This window comes from Dermacentor andersoni, chromosome 1 (genome assembly GCF_023375885.2).
Source record: "Dermacentor andersoni chromosome 1, qqDerAnde1_hic_scaffold, whole genome shotgun sequence".
Lineage (NCBI taxonomy): Eukaryota > Metazoa > Arthropoda > Arachnida > Ixodida > Ixodidae > Dermacentor > Dermacentor andersoni.
This window is the reverse complement of record NC_092814.1, coordinates 45,228,835-45,246,820: the sequence shown is the minus strand read 5'-3', so window position 1 is coordinate 45,246,820 and position 17,986 is coordinate 45,228,835. Positions and strand designations below refer to the sequence as shown.

The following is a 17,986-nucleotide window of genomic DNA, read 5'->3' as shown; positions in this document are numbered from 1 at the left end:
CGTGTGTGCGGAAGAGATTCATAACAGAAGATTTGACATTAAGAAATTAGCACCGCATTACAACGCATAGCATCGACGGCAGAAAACAGAGAAAAAAAATTATTTGTGTACCGATTGGCGGTACACAAATAGTGTACAGATTGGCACAACAGCATATAAGCAAAATGCGCACGCTATCGTCAACTTGGCGTAAGCGTTTCCTTTAGTAAAAGCTGTTCGCGTTAACGCATTTTGTCATAATTATGTAAAAAGAACGACAAAATGCGCTAATAGTGCGACGTCGTGGGTTCCGCCATTGATCACTGCCACGTGTCCGGGAACAACTTTTCATATCTAGTGAGTCCTGATAAGTTCTATGGTGTGATTTTCTTACGCGCACTATAAAATAAGGGTAAAACAAACAAAAATTCAGATAATTTTGTTGTCGTATGGTAGTTATACGGAGCTGGTGTAAGATAATTCTTCTTGTGATCTAATGCATTGCTTCAGCGCGCCCATAAATTCATTTGGACAGCGCATTGGTATAGCAAGGAGTGCCGCCACGCGAACGCGCCCTGTGGCTGCCAGCTACTGAAAAGCCTGCGTTTTATTAATGCTACGTTATTTCGTTTCAATCTGCTCACTTCTGCTCTTCAACCTCTTGCAAAAAAAAAAAAAAACTCGGCATGGTTGTGCGATGAAAACATGCCCCGCTTATACGTTCCACTGGGATACCTGGTATATGACATGCCGTGACGTGCAGCAAGTCTTTTCAATCCAACAACTTCGGCAATTCAGCAATTTTGTCCAGCGGCTGGTTATGCCCAATGTATACATTAAATAGACGAGTCACTGATTGAATGAATTAGCGAGGGAACATGCTGCAAATAAAAAAAAATGCGACTCACTCGAAAGGCGCGCTGCAAGGACTGTATGTGTGAGGCCGCGCTTCCACCATATGAAGATTCTCTGCACGCGGAAGAAACTGTGGCAAAGGGAGGGGAGCCTTCTATACGGAGTAATTACTTCAGTCGCTTCAAAAGTGACGCGAATCCGTATCTATGGCCTGTTTTACAGAAACGTTGGGGTGTCGCCGTCTTGAGCTGTTAACGCTGCCGTATTGCAACTCGAACAACCGTGTACTACCATCGATTCGTATGCATAAAAATGATTCTACGGATCTGTTCGGTGCTTCACGAGTACGTTGATTTGACGTCCCTGTGCGCAAAATTGAGATCCTCGTGCAACATCCCAAGAGTCGGTGGTATTAACCGTCAGTCCACACGTAGACTGTTAAGCAGATTCAAGTGTGCTCGGAAAGCTTTCGCAAGAGTACAGCTATGTCCCTGTGAGCTGCTCGAATGTGATAAGAGAACGTCGCGTGCGTCTGTACTTAATGGTTGCGAAGTATTTTTCTGACGACTTTCTCACGTTATTAATTTAGAAAATAGAGGCTTTGAGACGAAATGATCTTTAATGAGCCAGCTTGATAGCAGTGGCGGACATCCAAATTAGTTCGATAATGGACAATACGTACGATAATTCACTAAATTTCGCTAAGAAACCTCATAGCTGTGTTTTGAAGGCATCTTATAATTGCCGAATTGAAGTCAATCAGGACTTAAAGCATTTTGCTGGAAACTGTACCTTGCACCGATTTCGAGAAACAAGTATACTAAATCAATTAGAGAAATGCATCGTTGTTTCAGTTAATGAGCTTCCGCTCTGTGAGAAAAATGCAGTATACGGAAGACTCAACTGGAACGGCAAAGCACTGTGCTGGGAAATACGTTCTAAGACGAAAGGTTACGCTTTGAGCACTGGCTGACTACGAGTTTTACGACATGGCCCAAAATTCAATAATTAAAGGTTAATTAGTGAATGCTTTCTAATTAATAACCGTATTGCCAATTATTACTCACATTCTGAACATTCCGATGTCCACCACTGCTGTTAAGCTTGGTCAGCAGAAAGATATTTTATCTCGAATCCCATATTTTTATTAAAAGGATCTTGGACAGTCATCGCAGAAATGCTAAAAAACGGTTCGTTGTTACTTTGGACGGTACACGGGACCTCTTGGCTGTTGTTTTGTAAGTTCTTGTAAATGCTACGTAGCAGTGCTCAGAACCCAATAAAAAATCATATTTCAATTTGCGTTGTCTCAACGTACGAAAACAAGTTATTGCTGTACTTCGGGAAATAGCTAATCGTCGGCGTGATGTTTTCAAGCTCACCTGCAGAAAGGGTCAGCACTCAACTAAACGACGCAGAATAAATCTTCACTGTCGAAACAATACGTCACTGAAACGTAAATCATAAAGGCGCTCGTTAGGCGGCGGACGACGGTTTGCTCAATTGTCAGAGCATGGGTTTGTTCTTAGCGCCCAGAACAGGGTGGGTTCCTGGTGAAGTACAGCTTGGGATCTTCGTGCAAAGCGCGTTTTCGTGTCCCGACTATCCTGATCACTTGTAGCACTTCTACAACTCTGGAAGAAAGTCGTCCTGCATCCCCTTTTTCTTAGCAGAAGGGGAAAGAAAAGTACAAACTGAAGTAGAAGTAAACAAGTCGAACAAGAACCAAGTCTTCTTACGTTCTCTCAGGCCCTGGACGAGGTCAGAGGGGCATAATGGCGGTCCAACTGTTTTTCGGTTGCCCTTCGAATTACGTCGTTCACTGCGGCATATCAGGTCCCATGAGCTTTTGCCACGTGACGAATCGGCGCGGATACGAGGGTAAACCTTGGTACGGAAGATCGATGAGGCTCAGGGCGTCTTCCTGTCTTGACAATTGCCAAACCGTCCACGCTGGGAACCCTCGGAAGTGGTGGCGCAATGCAGCAGTTGCACTCTCGGTTGAGGCTACGGCGCCAATCTCGATAAGGGGCTCGCATTCGGTCGCTGGCTTCTTATACCTATACACTATAGCGTGGAACTCGATGAGCACGCAACCCTCTTGCATCTTTGCTTTTGTTTAATCGTTAGCATTAGGAGTGTCAGAGTGGGAAAAAAGAACACGTGCGCGGGTGTGTGCAGTGTGGGAAGCCGGTCACGTGGTAGAGGTAGAGATGGGAGAGCTTAGAAGAGCGTGCGTGTGTATATATATATGTATGTATATTCGGAGAGGCGGACGTTACTTGCATGAACAATCGAGACGCAATAGAAACCACTAATTAACTCCTTAATTAATTGCTTTACGGCACATATTGTAGCCGCTGAGTTTGGAAGGCGTATCCACTTGGAATGAATTTGCAGAATGACACCTGTTTGGACATGTCCGCCATCGAACTCGCCGTAAGAAATGCACTGTTGTTCCACTTGCTTTCTTTAACAAAACGCCCTTCTCTGCACTGAATCGCAAAAAAATAACTCGTACACGCATGTATTTCGTCCCACACTTTGGGAAATATCTCGAAACTAATGTCACCCTGGATATTCGTTTCAAGTGGGTACGTCTAGCAAGCTCACCGGCTAGGATTCGTAAATTGCAATATGTGCCGTAATGTAACTAATTAAGAAGTTACTTAGGGAATTATTGTTAATTAGTTGAATAGGCGTTTCCATTTCTCGCGCTAGTAATATCCGCCTCTTCGAATAATCCATCTCTAGGACAAGAATTACGCTATATGCTACAGGTGATATTTAAAATTCCGGAAAACTTAATATGATCACCTCGTGTACGTATATAGTATACAGACGATGATCTGCTCCGGACCGCCGTCAGTTGCACTTCGCTCTTCGGAGAGTCAGGACGCGTGTCGAGTGATCTCTTGGGCAATACTTTACAATGTGATGAACGCGGTTTAATTCATGGATCCGGGAACTCAAAGAGGCGCGACGTAATGCTAACGCATTTCTCTCACATTTACCGCTAAATCTCCACTAAATTTTTCATTATAGATGCCCCGCGAGAATGTGCAAATTGGCTTCTCTTCTCCAGTCCGTCACTGCATGGGCTGTCCTTGATGCGGCATGCAATACAAGCGCAAGCGTAGCTAAGCTTAGACCGGTAGCAGGGCCGTGCCGTATACCGTGTGCGTCGAATAGGAAAAGCCAAACTTTCTATAGAAAGTGCACTCGAGATCAGGACGTCTTTATTTTTCGGCAACGCATTGCTAACGGCAGCGGCCGGAACTAAATACGTGATAATCATTGATTAACTAAATAATATTCGTGAATGACATCTTGGTGTGTACTTACTTTGGGGCACATTTTGCAATTTGTACATTGAAGCCATTCAGTGCTCAAGGCGTAAAAATGGCCTGTACATGCGCTTTTCTTTTTCTTTGATGCCCATGCGTATACGGCCCAGCGCGCGTACTCCGGCCGGTTCGCGGCACGCGCGGTGTCGCTGCTTCAGAATTATGCAGTTTGCAAGTATATAGACGGAACCTGTAAGGCCGCCGCATAACGCATTGTTTTGAGCGAGTCGATCCAGGCGAACGCTAGCATTCATGCAACGTGGAGTTTTATAAAAGAATGTAGCTACAAGTGAAACCTCTTTTCTCCTCAGTTCAGTTACGATTATTGTGATTAAGGGAATGCTGGCGAAACGCAACTTCTATTTGATTTTCGTGCCGTCTTCGTATTTCCTTCCATTTCAACAAACGAGAGAAAAGTTACACTCCGCGCTCCTCGGAATCGGTCGTTAAATCCGTAGGCGAAGCTTAACGCAAAAGGCGCGTGATGCAAGGTCGGTCAAATAATAGCCCGAACGACCCTGGAACGCGGTTACGTTCTTGCCGCCCCAGTTTAGTCGCAGTGCAGGCCCTCTGCACGAGAGTTGCGTGAATGCTATACCATTACCTAAATTGTCCCTGCCTGTGACTTTGCTCATTGGGAGCACATACACGCGCAGTACGCGCAACTGTGCTGCAAATATCTGTTAGCCTCAGCTGGTCGCATTGTACGGTGACGGTGAATCGACAGCCTCTGCAGATGCCAAGCACGGCGAAGGATACCGGCGGCTTCGCTTTATCGCTTTGCAGACTCCACGGACTCCATCTTGTATTCCCTATAGGATTGGAACAGACTGCTGCAGTTAAACCCTAATGTATTAACTGCATGCTACATTTTAGGCTTTTGTTAGAAGAGAACAGACGTTCAGCGTCGTGAGCAGGCAGGAATAGATGCCCGTTGACGCTCTCAAAGGAACAGGCAGTAGAATTTTGCACACACCGTAGCCCGCAGAAGTCTCTTCAGAGAGATTATACCATGGAAACTTAGTCCGGATCCGATACGTTGATAGAATGGTTCGCGAGAATGAGTCGCTGTCGAATCGTGCTATCGGACGAGATAGCAGCGCAAGAAGTGCCCGACGACGCAGTTCTTATGAACGAAAAAAACTTTGCGAGTCAGACCCCTCATTACGCCTGTAAGAGGAGTGCGCTCGATGGAAAACCGTGCAATGCTGGGCGCTGTCGAGGGATATACGGTGTTCGTCCCACTTCGGTGAGCGTGAGCAAAACACGAGTCTGGCCTGACAGAGCCTAGCGCAACAGAACGCATGATTTTACCTCTCGTTGTAGTTCGCACAAATCATTACATGAAAATAAATACCGAAGAAGTATGTACGTATGGCACCACGATTACGCCAATACAAGAACTCGGTGAAGAATCATTTCGGTGCAAGAAATAAGAATACGAAGAAAAGAAAGTAAGGCGAGAGGTGTGTTAAAAAACTAAATTATTGGGTTTTACGTGCCAAAACCACTTTCTGATTATGAGGCATGCCGTAGTGGAGGGCTCCGGAAATTTCGACCACCTGGGGTTCTTTAAGGTGCACCTAAATCTAAGTATAAGGGAGTTTTCGCATTTCGCCCCCATCGAAATGCGGCCGCCGTGGCCGGGATCCGATCCCGCGACCTCGTGCTCAGCAGCCCAACGCCATAGCCACTGAGCAACCATGGCGGGTAGAGGTGTGTTCGACGACGGGGGTTGGGAGCTACGAGGGGCATAACACAAATTCTGGTCGTGTCACTGGTGGCTGTGGTGGCTTTCGAAGCGAACCTGTTCATGATCTCGTCAAAAGTACAAATCTCAGTCGCATTTCAATGACGTTAGCTCCAACACTCGTCTGCTCAAATTCCGGTTCACGTGCCGTCTTAGGACGTGTATAGAGTTTGCTGCAGCTCTGCGAGCACGCACGAAGCCCCGAGTGAGTTACATGAAATGGAATAAGCCGATTTCCGCAGCAGCGCTGCGGCTGTCGCTGTACTTTAGATTTCTCGTCTATTCGTTGGGTGTGACCGTAATGTGAGAGTCGCCGACGACACTTCAAAGCGCCAGTATACGATAGTACTTCCAGCCTCGCCGGAAGTTGGAGGCGTGGCTTCAGCCGCAGCGCGTGTAAACTGTAAACAGACCTGGCTGCACTTGCAAAACCAGTGGCGGATACTCTGTTCAGGCGCTCGGCGCGCTCGCGAGCGACCCCATGTGTTTTGCGACCACACACTCGCAGCATCGCCAGAGCATGTGGTGGCGTTCGCAGCGCGATGTCGGCACGCGACGAGCATGAATCTTGGCGGCTGAGCGGGCGGCGTAAATCAGCTTCCCAAACCGATCCGCCCCGACGTAGGCGCCGCGTGTAAGGCGGCGGAAGGATGCGCTGGCGAAACGCGATGCCTGACGACGGGGTGTTGTGCTCCCTCGGACCGCGGCGGCGGCCTGGCGACCTCGGTTCTGCATCCGCCCAACGGGGCTCGCGAGGGAAGACCGCGAACCAGCGTGCGGCCACCGTAAAACGTATACAGCATTCGCTCACGCGCCCTCGCCATATTTGACACGCGGGCTATCCACTAACGCGACACGGACACGATACAAGGGAGAGGCGCGTGCAAATCCTGTCGTACGAAAAGAATACGGCTCCTTTAGCACATGCTGTACAACACCGCGCAGATAGTTTTCTATGCTGCTGGGTTCGTCGATTTGACACCGGTGATCATTTTCTGTCTTAGGTTACTAAGCGATGAACGGGTGTTAACCAGTTAACACCCGTTCATCCGAGAAATCCCCCACCCGTTCAGCCGAGAAATCCCCCACTACGTGGAATTCGTCAAGACAGAAAAAAAAAATTAAGGATGCGGAGACTTTAGCCTGAAAAATGTAAATTATTTGCATGATTCATGCGATTCATTTACCACAACTTGAGCGCGCTGATAACTCTTATTGGGGCAGTATGTTCTAATGATTCTCAGTGCGTGACTTCGGCACGTTAAAGGGAAGCTGAAAGGTTTTCCAGAAAAAATGAGTGAAGAGCAGTACGCCGTGATTTTCAACCCTCTGAATTCGAATATCGCATCGAAATTGAGTGAAAGAAAGCGCAAACATATTTTATTTCGACAAAAAGTGCAGCAGCAGACACGCCCAGCTCGCGCGCCTCGTTTCCGCCTGTGATTGGTCGGGCGCCTCGTGACCTCAACAATGGTGTTCGTCCGGACCGACTGCTGCCGCTACACACGAAGCACGGTGCAAAGTAGTTTGGTGGTGTTTTGCTGAGACGGTCATGGAGATTTTCGAGAGCTTGCGTTTCCCTGAGGAGTTCGGCGTTAAGTCCAAACTCTACGAGAGCGATTTTGCGCACAACGGTGACGGGCGACGGCTTCGAGCGACAAAACGGGCCGTCGCTTGAACAAATCGCTCGGTGTTGTCGCTCGATCGCTCGTTTCTAGAAATCTAGAACTCGTCGTTCGTCGCCTGGAAATGCTATGAGCGACTAGCCAATTGTGCGAAGCCGAAACTGGGTGTACATAACTCAAATACTGCTGTTTGTCGCACGGAACGAGCAAACTATCGAATTTTACACGTGCAAGAATAAGAACCTAGTGCAAGACCTTCAGAAATATTTTATGCTCCTTCTTCAGTAAAATACATCAACTTAAATTGATAAAGCATGCGTCACGCTAGTTTCGGCGCGTATATTGCTGGCCTCATTCCGGGAAGTCGTCGCTCAAAGCCGTCGCTCGCGTGGAGTTCGGCTTGCAGACGACGAGTGAACGCGACAGCCATCGCCTCGCTTGTAGCGCTGTCGCTGTCGCGTGCAAGATCACTTGTAAGGGGTTTATACTAGTACATACTACACGTACGTACATACTTGTACATACTACATGTACGAGCCGATTGCGAAGAGCCGGCCTCTCCAAGAATCAAGAAATGCTGGTGCAAGCACTGCTTTCCACGCGAACGAAGGCGAAGTGTTAGCATCTCCTTGTGTTGGAAATGTTCTTTGGCGAGTATGTTTTTTGCTAAGCTGCATTCAGCGTTCCAGTGAGTACGTTTCCGGGCAAACAACTGTAGTGTTATGTTCCTGCATGCCTCCTCGTAGAACGTAAGCGGTGATGCGATCTTCAGCATTTGTGCGCTGCCCCAAAGCTGTCGGCAATCTACACAGACGGTTTAAACGCGGGAAAAGTTTACCGGCTGTTGTAGCACGTGTAGTATAGAACCTTCATCAGTGCGCCATCCGCACGCTACTCGTAACCGGTGAATTCCGTCGGCTACGTGAGATGGTCGGTTTCTTATGTGTGCGAGAGAAGGGGGAGTGCAGCGTCTTGGCGTGAGCAGGCTTTCCAACACATGCAAACTTTACGCTTGCACTGCGTTATGGTAGCTGCATGCAGGCTGTTTCACAACACACGTGCGAATAGAAAATTCGCGGCGCTTGGCGATGAAACCTGCGTCAAGGGTGGGCGATAAACATGCACCCTCCGTTGAGCGTGCTAACTATTTTTTTTAGGAGAACCCAAAGCACGCATTATTGATAAACTCCGGTAGTAATCGTGACGGAAGTGGTTAGAGCACAACACTTGTTCTTGAGCGCTTGAAGTTGTTTCTTGTCTTGCAGGAACTAATGGAACATCGGAACATCGTCGCGGCCGCTGGTGTTCGTGCAAGCGTAGGCTGCACAGAACGCCGGCATGATCGGCCTACGTTCAATTGATGCTGCGCACGTCAACTACCACTCCTATACACACACAAATAAAGGAATGTAGGGTCGAGCGAAGCAGATTAGGACGGCACGCACGCAGAAATAAGCCCGGTCAGGCACGGTCGCGGAGACTGCGAAGGAGCGGAACACCAGTGTTGACGTCACTACGCCGCCGTTTCCGGTCTCCGCTCGCATCGTCAGCGTCAGCAGCAGCGCGCGGCGCTCGACGGGGGGCGGAGCTACAGCGCAATTTTAACCGACGATTGCGTCGCTCCTAAGTGAAAAATCCCCCCCCCCCAAAAAAAAAAAAATTTTACCTTCATGGTTTATAAGGTTCCCGCATCCGTATATGAGCGTCTTACTGAATTCGACAGACTCTTCAGCTTCCCTTTAAGCCACACACTCATAGTCGGGCTTTTAAGTTTTCATTTTTCTTCATTTTTTTTAACTCTTCCTCGTTGACTCACGCGTAACCCCGCATCCACTACGGCCGAGATCGGCCACTCAGCAAAACGAGTGCGGGTGATAATGAAATAATTTAAGTCGAAGTAAAATTATTCTTGCAAAATAAGGCCCCTGATGTATGATCAAACTATCCTAGATTTGTGGTGTAACGAACAGTTCGTTTTGGAAGAAACTTTAATTTACCTACCTTCATTTTGCTTATTGAGCCTGAGTGCGTCGATATAGCATATTCACGCACGCAAATCATATGGAAATCATTTATGAGAGCATGCCTATAGCCCTCGAAATATTTGAGCATACCTTGTTACCACATGGAAGGAGACAACTGTCCTTTGTCCTAACTGATGGGCGTCTGTTCTTCCGAACGGCTACTATTAACGGACGACTTTGCGAACACGGGTCAATTTGTCATATATCCTTATCGATTGACCATATATATTTTAACTTTTGCGTAATGGTACCGTACATCCGGCGGGACGCCTCACAAGAGCGATGGACGGTGTACACGCAGACTTAGCCCATCAGCGTCGACTGAAAATATCCCCGAAGGTGATCGACCCATAATCCGACCACATTTGTGTCTTCATTTCGTGAGCAAGAGCAAAAATATAACTGAACCAATATACTTCGTTTCTACAATGCATTCCAAACGATCCTCTCGGATTTAGAAAATTGACATATCCATAGCGCGCATGTTTTAATGTCTAACGACGAGGGACCAAGTTCCCAAAGCTTTTAATTTGTAAGCGCTGTTTGTCATTAGTAGCCCGCCTTCTCAAATAAAACGCCCGTCATCACGATTGGCTTGAATGTGATCTCACTAGGGGTTCTGTAGGAACTTTTTTTGTTTTTTTTTTTTTTAAATACGGGCTAAGATATTTAACAATTTCCTTATTGGACATATTATTATCGAAGGCGGCCAGCCAATGGCGAAAATCATTTTCGAGCGAAAAGCTTTGTGAATTTGGCCTATCATTATAGTTGGTAAAGAGAAGGAGGATCGAATGCTAGCTCTGGCTTATTGCCAAACAGGCGAGTTTCGTCTTGTAAGCGATGCAGGGCGACATGAAGGGCATGGTATATGTTTCTCCAGCACGTTTTAGCAACGAGCCACAGGCAACGTTAGATTCCGCTGGATTCGGCGCGGGATACAAATTGGATAATTTTGGATCAAGAGGCTTATAATAGGATTAAGACAACCGCGTACACTCTAGTGTGTATGATGGCTTTGGTTTATGACAACCTCTTCTCGGGAGTATCCTGTATTATGTATACTGTTGACCTGATCAGCGCCATAAAATGTTTATAGCTCAGCTGTCTATATGGTCGGCTCTTTATGTTCAAAAAATCTCTCTTGAAAATAGCTATTTGGATAATCTCCTTGGACACCTTGGACGGGCGCTCGGGACAACGCAGGATTACGTGGTGGCTCGTCAGTACTATCGGCATGAAAATTAGGCTTGTCAAATATCTTAGATGGAAGTTGTGGTGGTCTAGCCAGATGTTTGCAGCGGATGCATCCAGCGCGACGCTTTTAGCCTGCAGACTTAGACGTTCGTCAGCTCAGATGCAGCCCGTTTTCGCGAAAGAGAGATCAGACTCGGGGGCCTGTGTTTTTCTTACGAGGTCAGTGACTTCCAATCCGACAGACTATATATGTAGACCCTTAGTTAGGTCGCAAGACGCGCGGAGTCCGGACAGCGTGAATTGCGTCCGTGCACGCTGGTTGCTTTGTTCATATATAGCCAACTGCGTGTGAGTAGATAGATCACGGCACCACTCGGATCTTTAGCGATGTCATGGGAGAAGAAAAGGGAAAGAAAGTTTCGTAAACTTTTACGAAACTTTCTCAGCATGTTAACCCGCATGGATTATAAAATTTGCAAAACGAGAGACTGGTGTCGACGCCGCCTTGGAGTTTCAGCACCATCTCGCCGTGACGTCATGAATTTTGACGGCTCGGGCCTAGTTAAATGTTTATCGACAAAGACTTTGTTAGAAAAGACCATGACGTCACACTAATGTAGCAGTGCCGAGGTTTCGGCGCGAAATTCAAGAAATTGACCTTGGCCTTCATTTCTTGTTCTAATAATTACCATATTGCCACGAAATTAACGAAAGTAGTTTTGAAAGTGCACTTTACCAGTTTAAACTGATTTAGTGTACCCCTATCGGTCTCATTTCGGGCGCGCGGAAGCGAGTACGTTTTCGAGTTCTTGCCGTGAATTAGAAGCCCCATACGATCAGCCTCCAAAAGCTGCACATAGCCACTGTTTGAGCACTGCGGAGAAAAAAAAAAGAGAAAAAATAAAGAGGCAACAAAAAAAAAAGAAATAAGTACAGAGGGAGAGAGATATTTCGCACAGCAGTGCCAGTAGAGGGGAGCGGCCCTGGGCGGGATGGGAACTCGAGGTTTAGATCGCGGCCGTGGCCATCGGTCTGCTCAAGGGAGTTCCTTTCAATCTGGGCTATTTGTACGTTTTGGCGGCGCGAGCGCGGAGAGGGGGGCCAAAGACAGTTCTCTTCCCAGCCCAGTATTTACACAGATGTCTCCGAACCCTATAAGCTGCGGCTCCCGAAAAAAATAAAAGCCTGGGCGCTCTTAGCCAACTCACTGCTTTCTTTCGTCAATAGACAGCGTCTCGATCGGCGCAGCGCGTGCCCCCATGCCCCAGGCGAAAACATCGAGCTGCGGCTCTCTCAATGGGCTGTTGCGGATGCTTGTTTATGCTCGCCGCTGACGCAAGACGGTTACGGCCGGTCGGTCTGGACTGGGCACGTTATCACTCAGCTCGACGACTGCCTCGCGCTGCTGCTGGACATGCTGTGGGTGCAGGGACAACCCGCACCTCTCCCGTCGTGGCACTGTTATGCTTCCATCGAGCGTTGCACCCGGCAGTCGTCCTGGTCGTGCGCTTGTTCGTGTAAACTTTTCGTGTCATTTGCCCGTCCGAAACCCTGCTGCAGTAGTAGCACAGCTTACCGTCAGTCGGCCGACCAGTGATTCAGTCACAGCTTACCGTCAGCTGGCAACCGACCAGTCAATCAGACAGCCAAGCAGTCAAGCCATTTTTCTTTTTCGAACTGGTCGTCTGGGAAGAAGGAAACTTTCATTTGGAAGTGTTGCCATTCGCTGGCCGCCTTCGCTAATACGTCCAACATCACCATTGGCTGGCTCCTGCTGTTATACATTATCAGATCTAGCGCGGGGGGAACTTTGTTGTTCATACAGGTCCCAGTTTGTTGTACTTTCACTCGATGTGGGCCGGAGTATTCTAGTATTACAATATTCTGCGCTCCAGGTTTTGGGTCCCTCTATAAGGGTTTCCAGTAATTGGTCAGAGAGACGCAAATGCCGCCCATCTCATCGAGCAACATGTGGCGCATGAGCGTCTCGTGCGTGAAGCATTGTACGCGTGCCAATCAGGAGGCGCTGTCATGTATCAGAGTCCCTTAATTGACTGTCACGGCTTAACCCAATTGGAAAACGCCATTAAGAATGAATCTCAATTGCATCTGTACATTTATTTTTGTGTCTTATGTAATGTGGTTGGGGTTATAACAGTGCTCACTAATCGCTTCTTCTTTCTTCCTTACAGCCATCGAAGACGACGAGGTGTACCTAGTCGATACCGACGAGTATGCGTCGGGAGGTAAGCTTTCGCTACGCAAGGTTATTTTGTTTAGTTCTCACAGTAACGCTCCTCCACAAGGCTCGTAATAATTCATCAAAGCAAAGGGAAGAAGGAACTCCCATTGGAAGTGGCCGGAAATTGAAGCAGAGAACGCACTCGGGAGCTAGCTGAGAACAATGCCACTGCGCTAATAGATTACGTATGTGCTGCTTTCAATAGGTAATTTTCAATTCTGTTCCTTAACTGCTTCTGCAATGAATGTCGGCCACACTTGTCCGTATTAGTTTGCCATTTGCGGCTGAAGCAGCGCACGGCGTAGTAACTTTCAAGGGTCATAGCTATGACGACATATTTTGTCCGGCGCGGCCCTTCGGCTGTTGGCTGTTGGCTGGGTGTAAAAGGAATGCGACGCGTCTAACAAGAGCGGCTCAACTTTTACGCGTTCGCTGCGGACAGCTGGATACAGACATATAGAAATACGGGCGTTATGCGGCCATAATACACCAGCAATCCAGACAGCCAAGCGAAACCACGATTAACACCTTCGTGGCTGCTCGGCGATATGTCGTACTGATGCTCTTAGAACGTGGCCGAATATTCGATGCCCCACTGCGACGGCGTAGTTTCAGACCGAGGAGACGCGATCTGACCTAAACAAAAGAAAACGTTTCATGAGCAATGTCAAAAGCACGGTGTGGATACAAGGTCGCCACCGATGACAAAAGGGGTTTGGTGCTCGGCGCAACCGGTAGCAAACGCAGTGAATGGGTCGGAGTAGTGTGACCAAAACAAAGCGAGTTTATCAGTCAGTGAACGCCGTTTTTTTTTTTACAATTCAACATGCCCTGAAAGAAAGACATAGCTACATGACAGTTGTGACATCATAGAAAGCCTACTAAATTAACATGTTATACGTTTGAACAACTGGTATCGAGAAGGGGGAATTTACAATGCATCTGGTTATAGTTAGCGGATAAGAGTTCGGAACGAAATAAGCGTGCGGTGACCGGGGGAGCAGCGACAGTCCATTCACCATGACGACGCATGAAGAGCGAGCTTCGAAGACGGAGCTTCCGGGCACGTGGGCGGTCTCGTCGGTAGGATGCAGTCTCGACGGCTGGGGTCCCCAGCCGTCGGGGACCCCAGCTTGGTGGTGTTTCCCCCAAAGCAGACTGACTGGGTAGACCTGCTGGCATCCCTTTTTAAGCTATCGTGGCCGACCGGGTAACTGCTTCGGCGGACGCACGGAGACACCCGCGACCACTGCCTCGGGGGTCGAGTAGGGTCCGGACCGCAAGCACACACAAATGCACAACCAAAACAGCGAGCTGCGCATACGCTAGTTCCAAGTTCTGCATGGCAGCCATGTTGAAGTCGAGGAAAAAAAATAACGGATAAAGAAAACTTCTGGACACCAGCTCCGTTGCGGTGACTTTGAACAGAAAAAAAAAAAACACAACTAAAACAACCGGCACGTAAGCTCACACTTTCGGCACTGCTTCAGGTCAATTTGAAGGCGAGAAAAAATAAGGAGCCGAAGCCCCTTGCCAATGAAACGCAGCAGTTGCTGAGATCTCACTTGAAATTTCTAATTAAATTAAATTCTTGCGTTTTACGCGCCAGAACCACGATCGGGTTATCAGGAATGTCGTGGTGGGGGACTGCGTATTAGTTTTGACTACCCGGAGTTCTTAAAAAGATGCACTTAAACTTAAGTACACGAGCGTGTCTGCATTTCGCCCCAGCGAAATGCTACCGCAGCGGCCAGGGTCGAACATGTGACCTCGAACCCAACAGCGTGGCGCCATAGCCACAAGCTACCGCAGTGGGTGAATGTTCACTCTTATTGACTAGCCGTCTTCCATCTGAAGTCCCACACAAATTGTGAAAGCGCATTGAAAGCAATTAACGGTACTCACCCGTATTATCCTGGAACTGTCGAGCACTGTTTGTTTCAACCTCCATCGACAGCGACTCATCTGTTCGAACAACCCTTATAAAAGTTAATTGCTACAGTCTTAGAAAACGGGTTTGGCCTGGGCGAGTTGGTATTCTTGAGGCAAGTAGCGCAAGAAATAACACGACAGAAGACAGAGACGTGTGCACGGCGCTGTGCCCGTTGCTTCTTTCCGAGTGTCGTGTAAACTGTCTTCAGACAAAATACTTCAACGTGCTTACTTCCCTCAGTAAATTTGGGGTCCACGGAGCTCAAAACCCGTTTTCAAAAAACTCCGCAGACGACAAGCGAAGGAAAGTAGGTGATAAGTCCACAGGCTGTCAAGAGACATTCCATAGACTCGTAGTGAAACCTATACAATTTCTAACTAAATTTGTGGCGGCTGTCTATTCTGATGGTCGCATGGTCGACTAACGCGTCTAGAATATTACTAACAATGCAAGTATATATATATATATATATATATATATATATATATATATATATATATACGCTCGCTTAGATACCACATCGCAACTAAGCAACGAGCCGTGTTTTGTGAATGGAAATGACTATGCAAGCATATCTGAAGAACCCGCGAACCACATAATAGTCATTCGTAAGTTTTCTCTGGCGTTTCAGGAAATCTAGTTACGCCGTGGAAGAAGGAAAAAGACTAGGAGCAAGCGTCTAGTGACAGCTTTGAAGCTTAGTCATCAACAATTAAAGGAAAGGCTCATGGGAAGCAGGCCTTCACCGCGGGACAGTACAGTATGTAGTAGTAATTGGTTGCTTATTCAAATTAATAAATAAATAATTAAGTTCAAGGAGCACTTTGTTATCCCTACGTGGATGAATGCGAAAGCATTGCGACCGCGTGACTCGAGCGGCCACGTCAGCAAAAGTGCTGAGACGTCACGTGACCAACTGTTATTGCCACTAGGTGCTCACAAGGTAAGGTCGTGGGTCAACTTCCACCAAAGGTTGTGGATTTGAGTGTACTGATTAACTCCACCTTAATTAACTGTCCTAATGAACTTTCCCTTAATTAACACCAACGGTCGTGGGTACAACTCCCACCAAAGGTCGAGGGTTCGATGACTGTGGTCACGCCAATGCCAACGCTAGATTTTCAGCCCCATGAGCCAGATAATGCTTTCGCATTAATAACTAAATATCACCCGCCGTGGTTACTTGGTGGCTATAGTTCTGGGCTGCTAAGCACGAGGTCGTGGGATCCAATTCCGACCATGGCGGCCGCATTTCGATGGGGGCGAAATGCGAAAACACCCGTGTACTTGGATTTAGGTACATGTTAAAGAACCCTTGGTGGTTCAAATTATTCCAGTCACCCACTATGGCGTACCTCATAATCAAATCGTGCTTTTGGCACGTAAAACTCCATAATTCTTACAAATAAATAAATAAATAAATAAATAAATAAATAAATAAATAAATAAATAAATAAATAAACAAACTGCCTAGCGTAGTCTGCTGCTACCAAGGAGGTTATATACATTGGCTGACACATGAGCCGCGGTCAGCACTCAGGGGAAGGGGGCACGGGAGTAAAGGACAGATAGAGCATAGCAGAGAGGCTAGAGTAAAGAAGATAGCTATATTTACATATATACGAGCAGAGCGACTAGGTAAGAGTTATTCGTAGTCCGAAGTTCCCCCCTGAACAGTGAAGACATGCGTCTCAGTAACCGACGCCATCTCATAACAGCAGCAGCACCCTGGCCGGCGTATCGCAGGCGGGGAGAAGCTGCCTACGTGGCAGCAACAGGCGGGGTTGCTACGATTGCGAGTAAGGACGTGACGCAAGCATGCAGGCAACGTCTCAGTCTCGCCGCCGCACGGACAACTGCAACAACTGTGAAGTGGAGCCCCTTGAACACTTGCTCCTGCGGTGCAGTGCTTTCACGGCACCGCGAGGGGAACTCTTGAGCTGCTACCGTGTACACGAGCTGCCGTCAGAAGGGCTTGCTTTGCCAAGGCTAGCTGTCTGACGTCATGCTCCCTCCTAGTCCTTTTTTTTTCCCTCTACGAGTTCCGGCCTTATTGCAAAGGCACTCTCTCTCAGCCTTATCAACTCTCGTACATATAACCAACAAAGACATGGAAAACAAAATTGAGCGCAGCGTTTCGGGCCTGCTACGACGCAGTAGAGTCGCAGATTCGCAGTTAACGTAAGGCTGGATGCAATCAGTTATTTGACCCGCCATAGAGAAGCGGCGTGACCTGCACTGATTCGCACAACTTCATTGTCTTCAAACGTCCACCCATGGAAGGAGGATCCTTGACGATTTAGGATATCAGATACATCTGCTGACCATCCTTCCTACAACACTTCCGTGGGATAAAAGTACCCCCCTCAAAAATGAAATAAAGAAAGAAAAAGAAGACATAGAGGTTTTCTGATAAGTGTTACCGCGCGACGCAACATGGACCCCACATATCACCATGCCAGAAGAGCACACATTCAGGGCCAAACGTCTGGTGCCAAGTACACTAGACCGAACGCTGTCTACTACTACTATCTACTACACTGGCACTGCATTACAAGTCGTCCAAGCCAATATAACTGCATCCTGTTAAGGCTCCTGCGTCTTTCGAAACCGTCACAGCAAATTCTCAACACCATTAGAAGCGGAGTTATTGGCCACCTCTGAGAAGATTGTGCTACCTTGCAAGCCCACATATGACGAGCCCAAATCCCACTGCAATCAACTCGGGGAGGGGAGTAAGGAAAGACCTTCCTATGAGGTTTGTGGCTAAGTTGCTTTCACCCTACCCATACTCTACCCATCCCTATCGCTCCGAGAGAGCGCCCACTGGCACGCCGCCTGAACCAACTTCTTAGTCAGCGATCGACAAAGATGAACGGGCGTACCCGGAGCACTGCGGTGATGGCACTGCCCGCACCGCCCTCTGGGACTGCCCGCAAGCCAAAGCAACTCTCGTTCATTTCACTGCACGTGTCCCACCTGACAAATGTCGCCCATTCTAGGTGTACTGGCTCACTCCATCCCTACCAATTCT

At 47.8% G+C, this 17,986-nt stretch overlaps 1 protein-coding gene across 1 annotated transcript in view; it reads left to right on the top strand.

Moving 5' to 3' along the window:
- LOC126543940 (uncharacterized) overlaps positions 1-17,986 on the top strand; it is an 81,956-nt gene that overhangs the window by 49,709 nt on the left and 14,261 nt on the right. Inside the window, exon 2 of the mRNA XM_055077861.2 lies at positions 12,970-13,023. Coding sequence (XP_054933836.2) covers positions 12,970-13,023 — 54 coding nt within the window. The remainder of the gene's footprint in view (positions 1-12,969; positions 13,024-17,986) is intronic.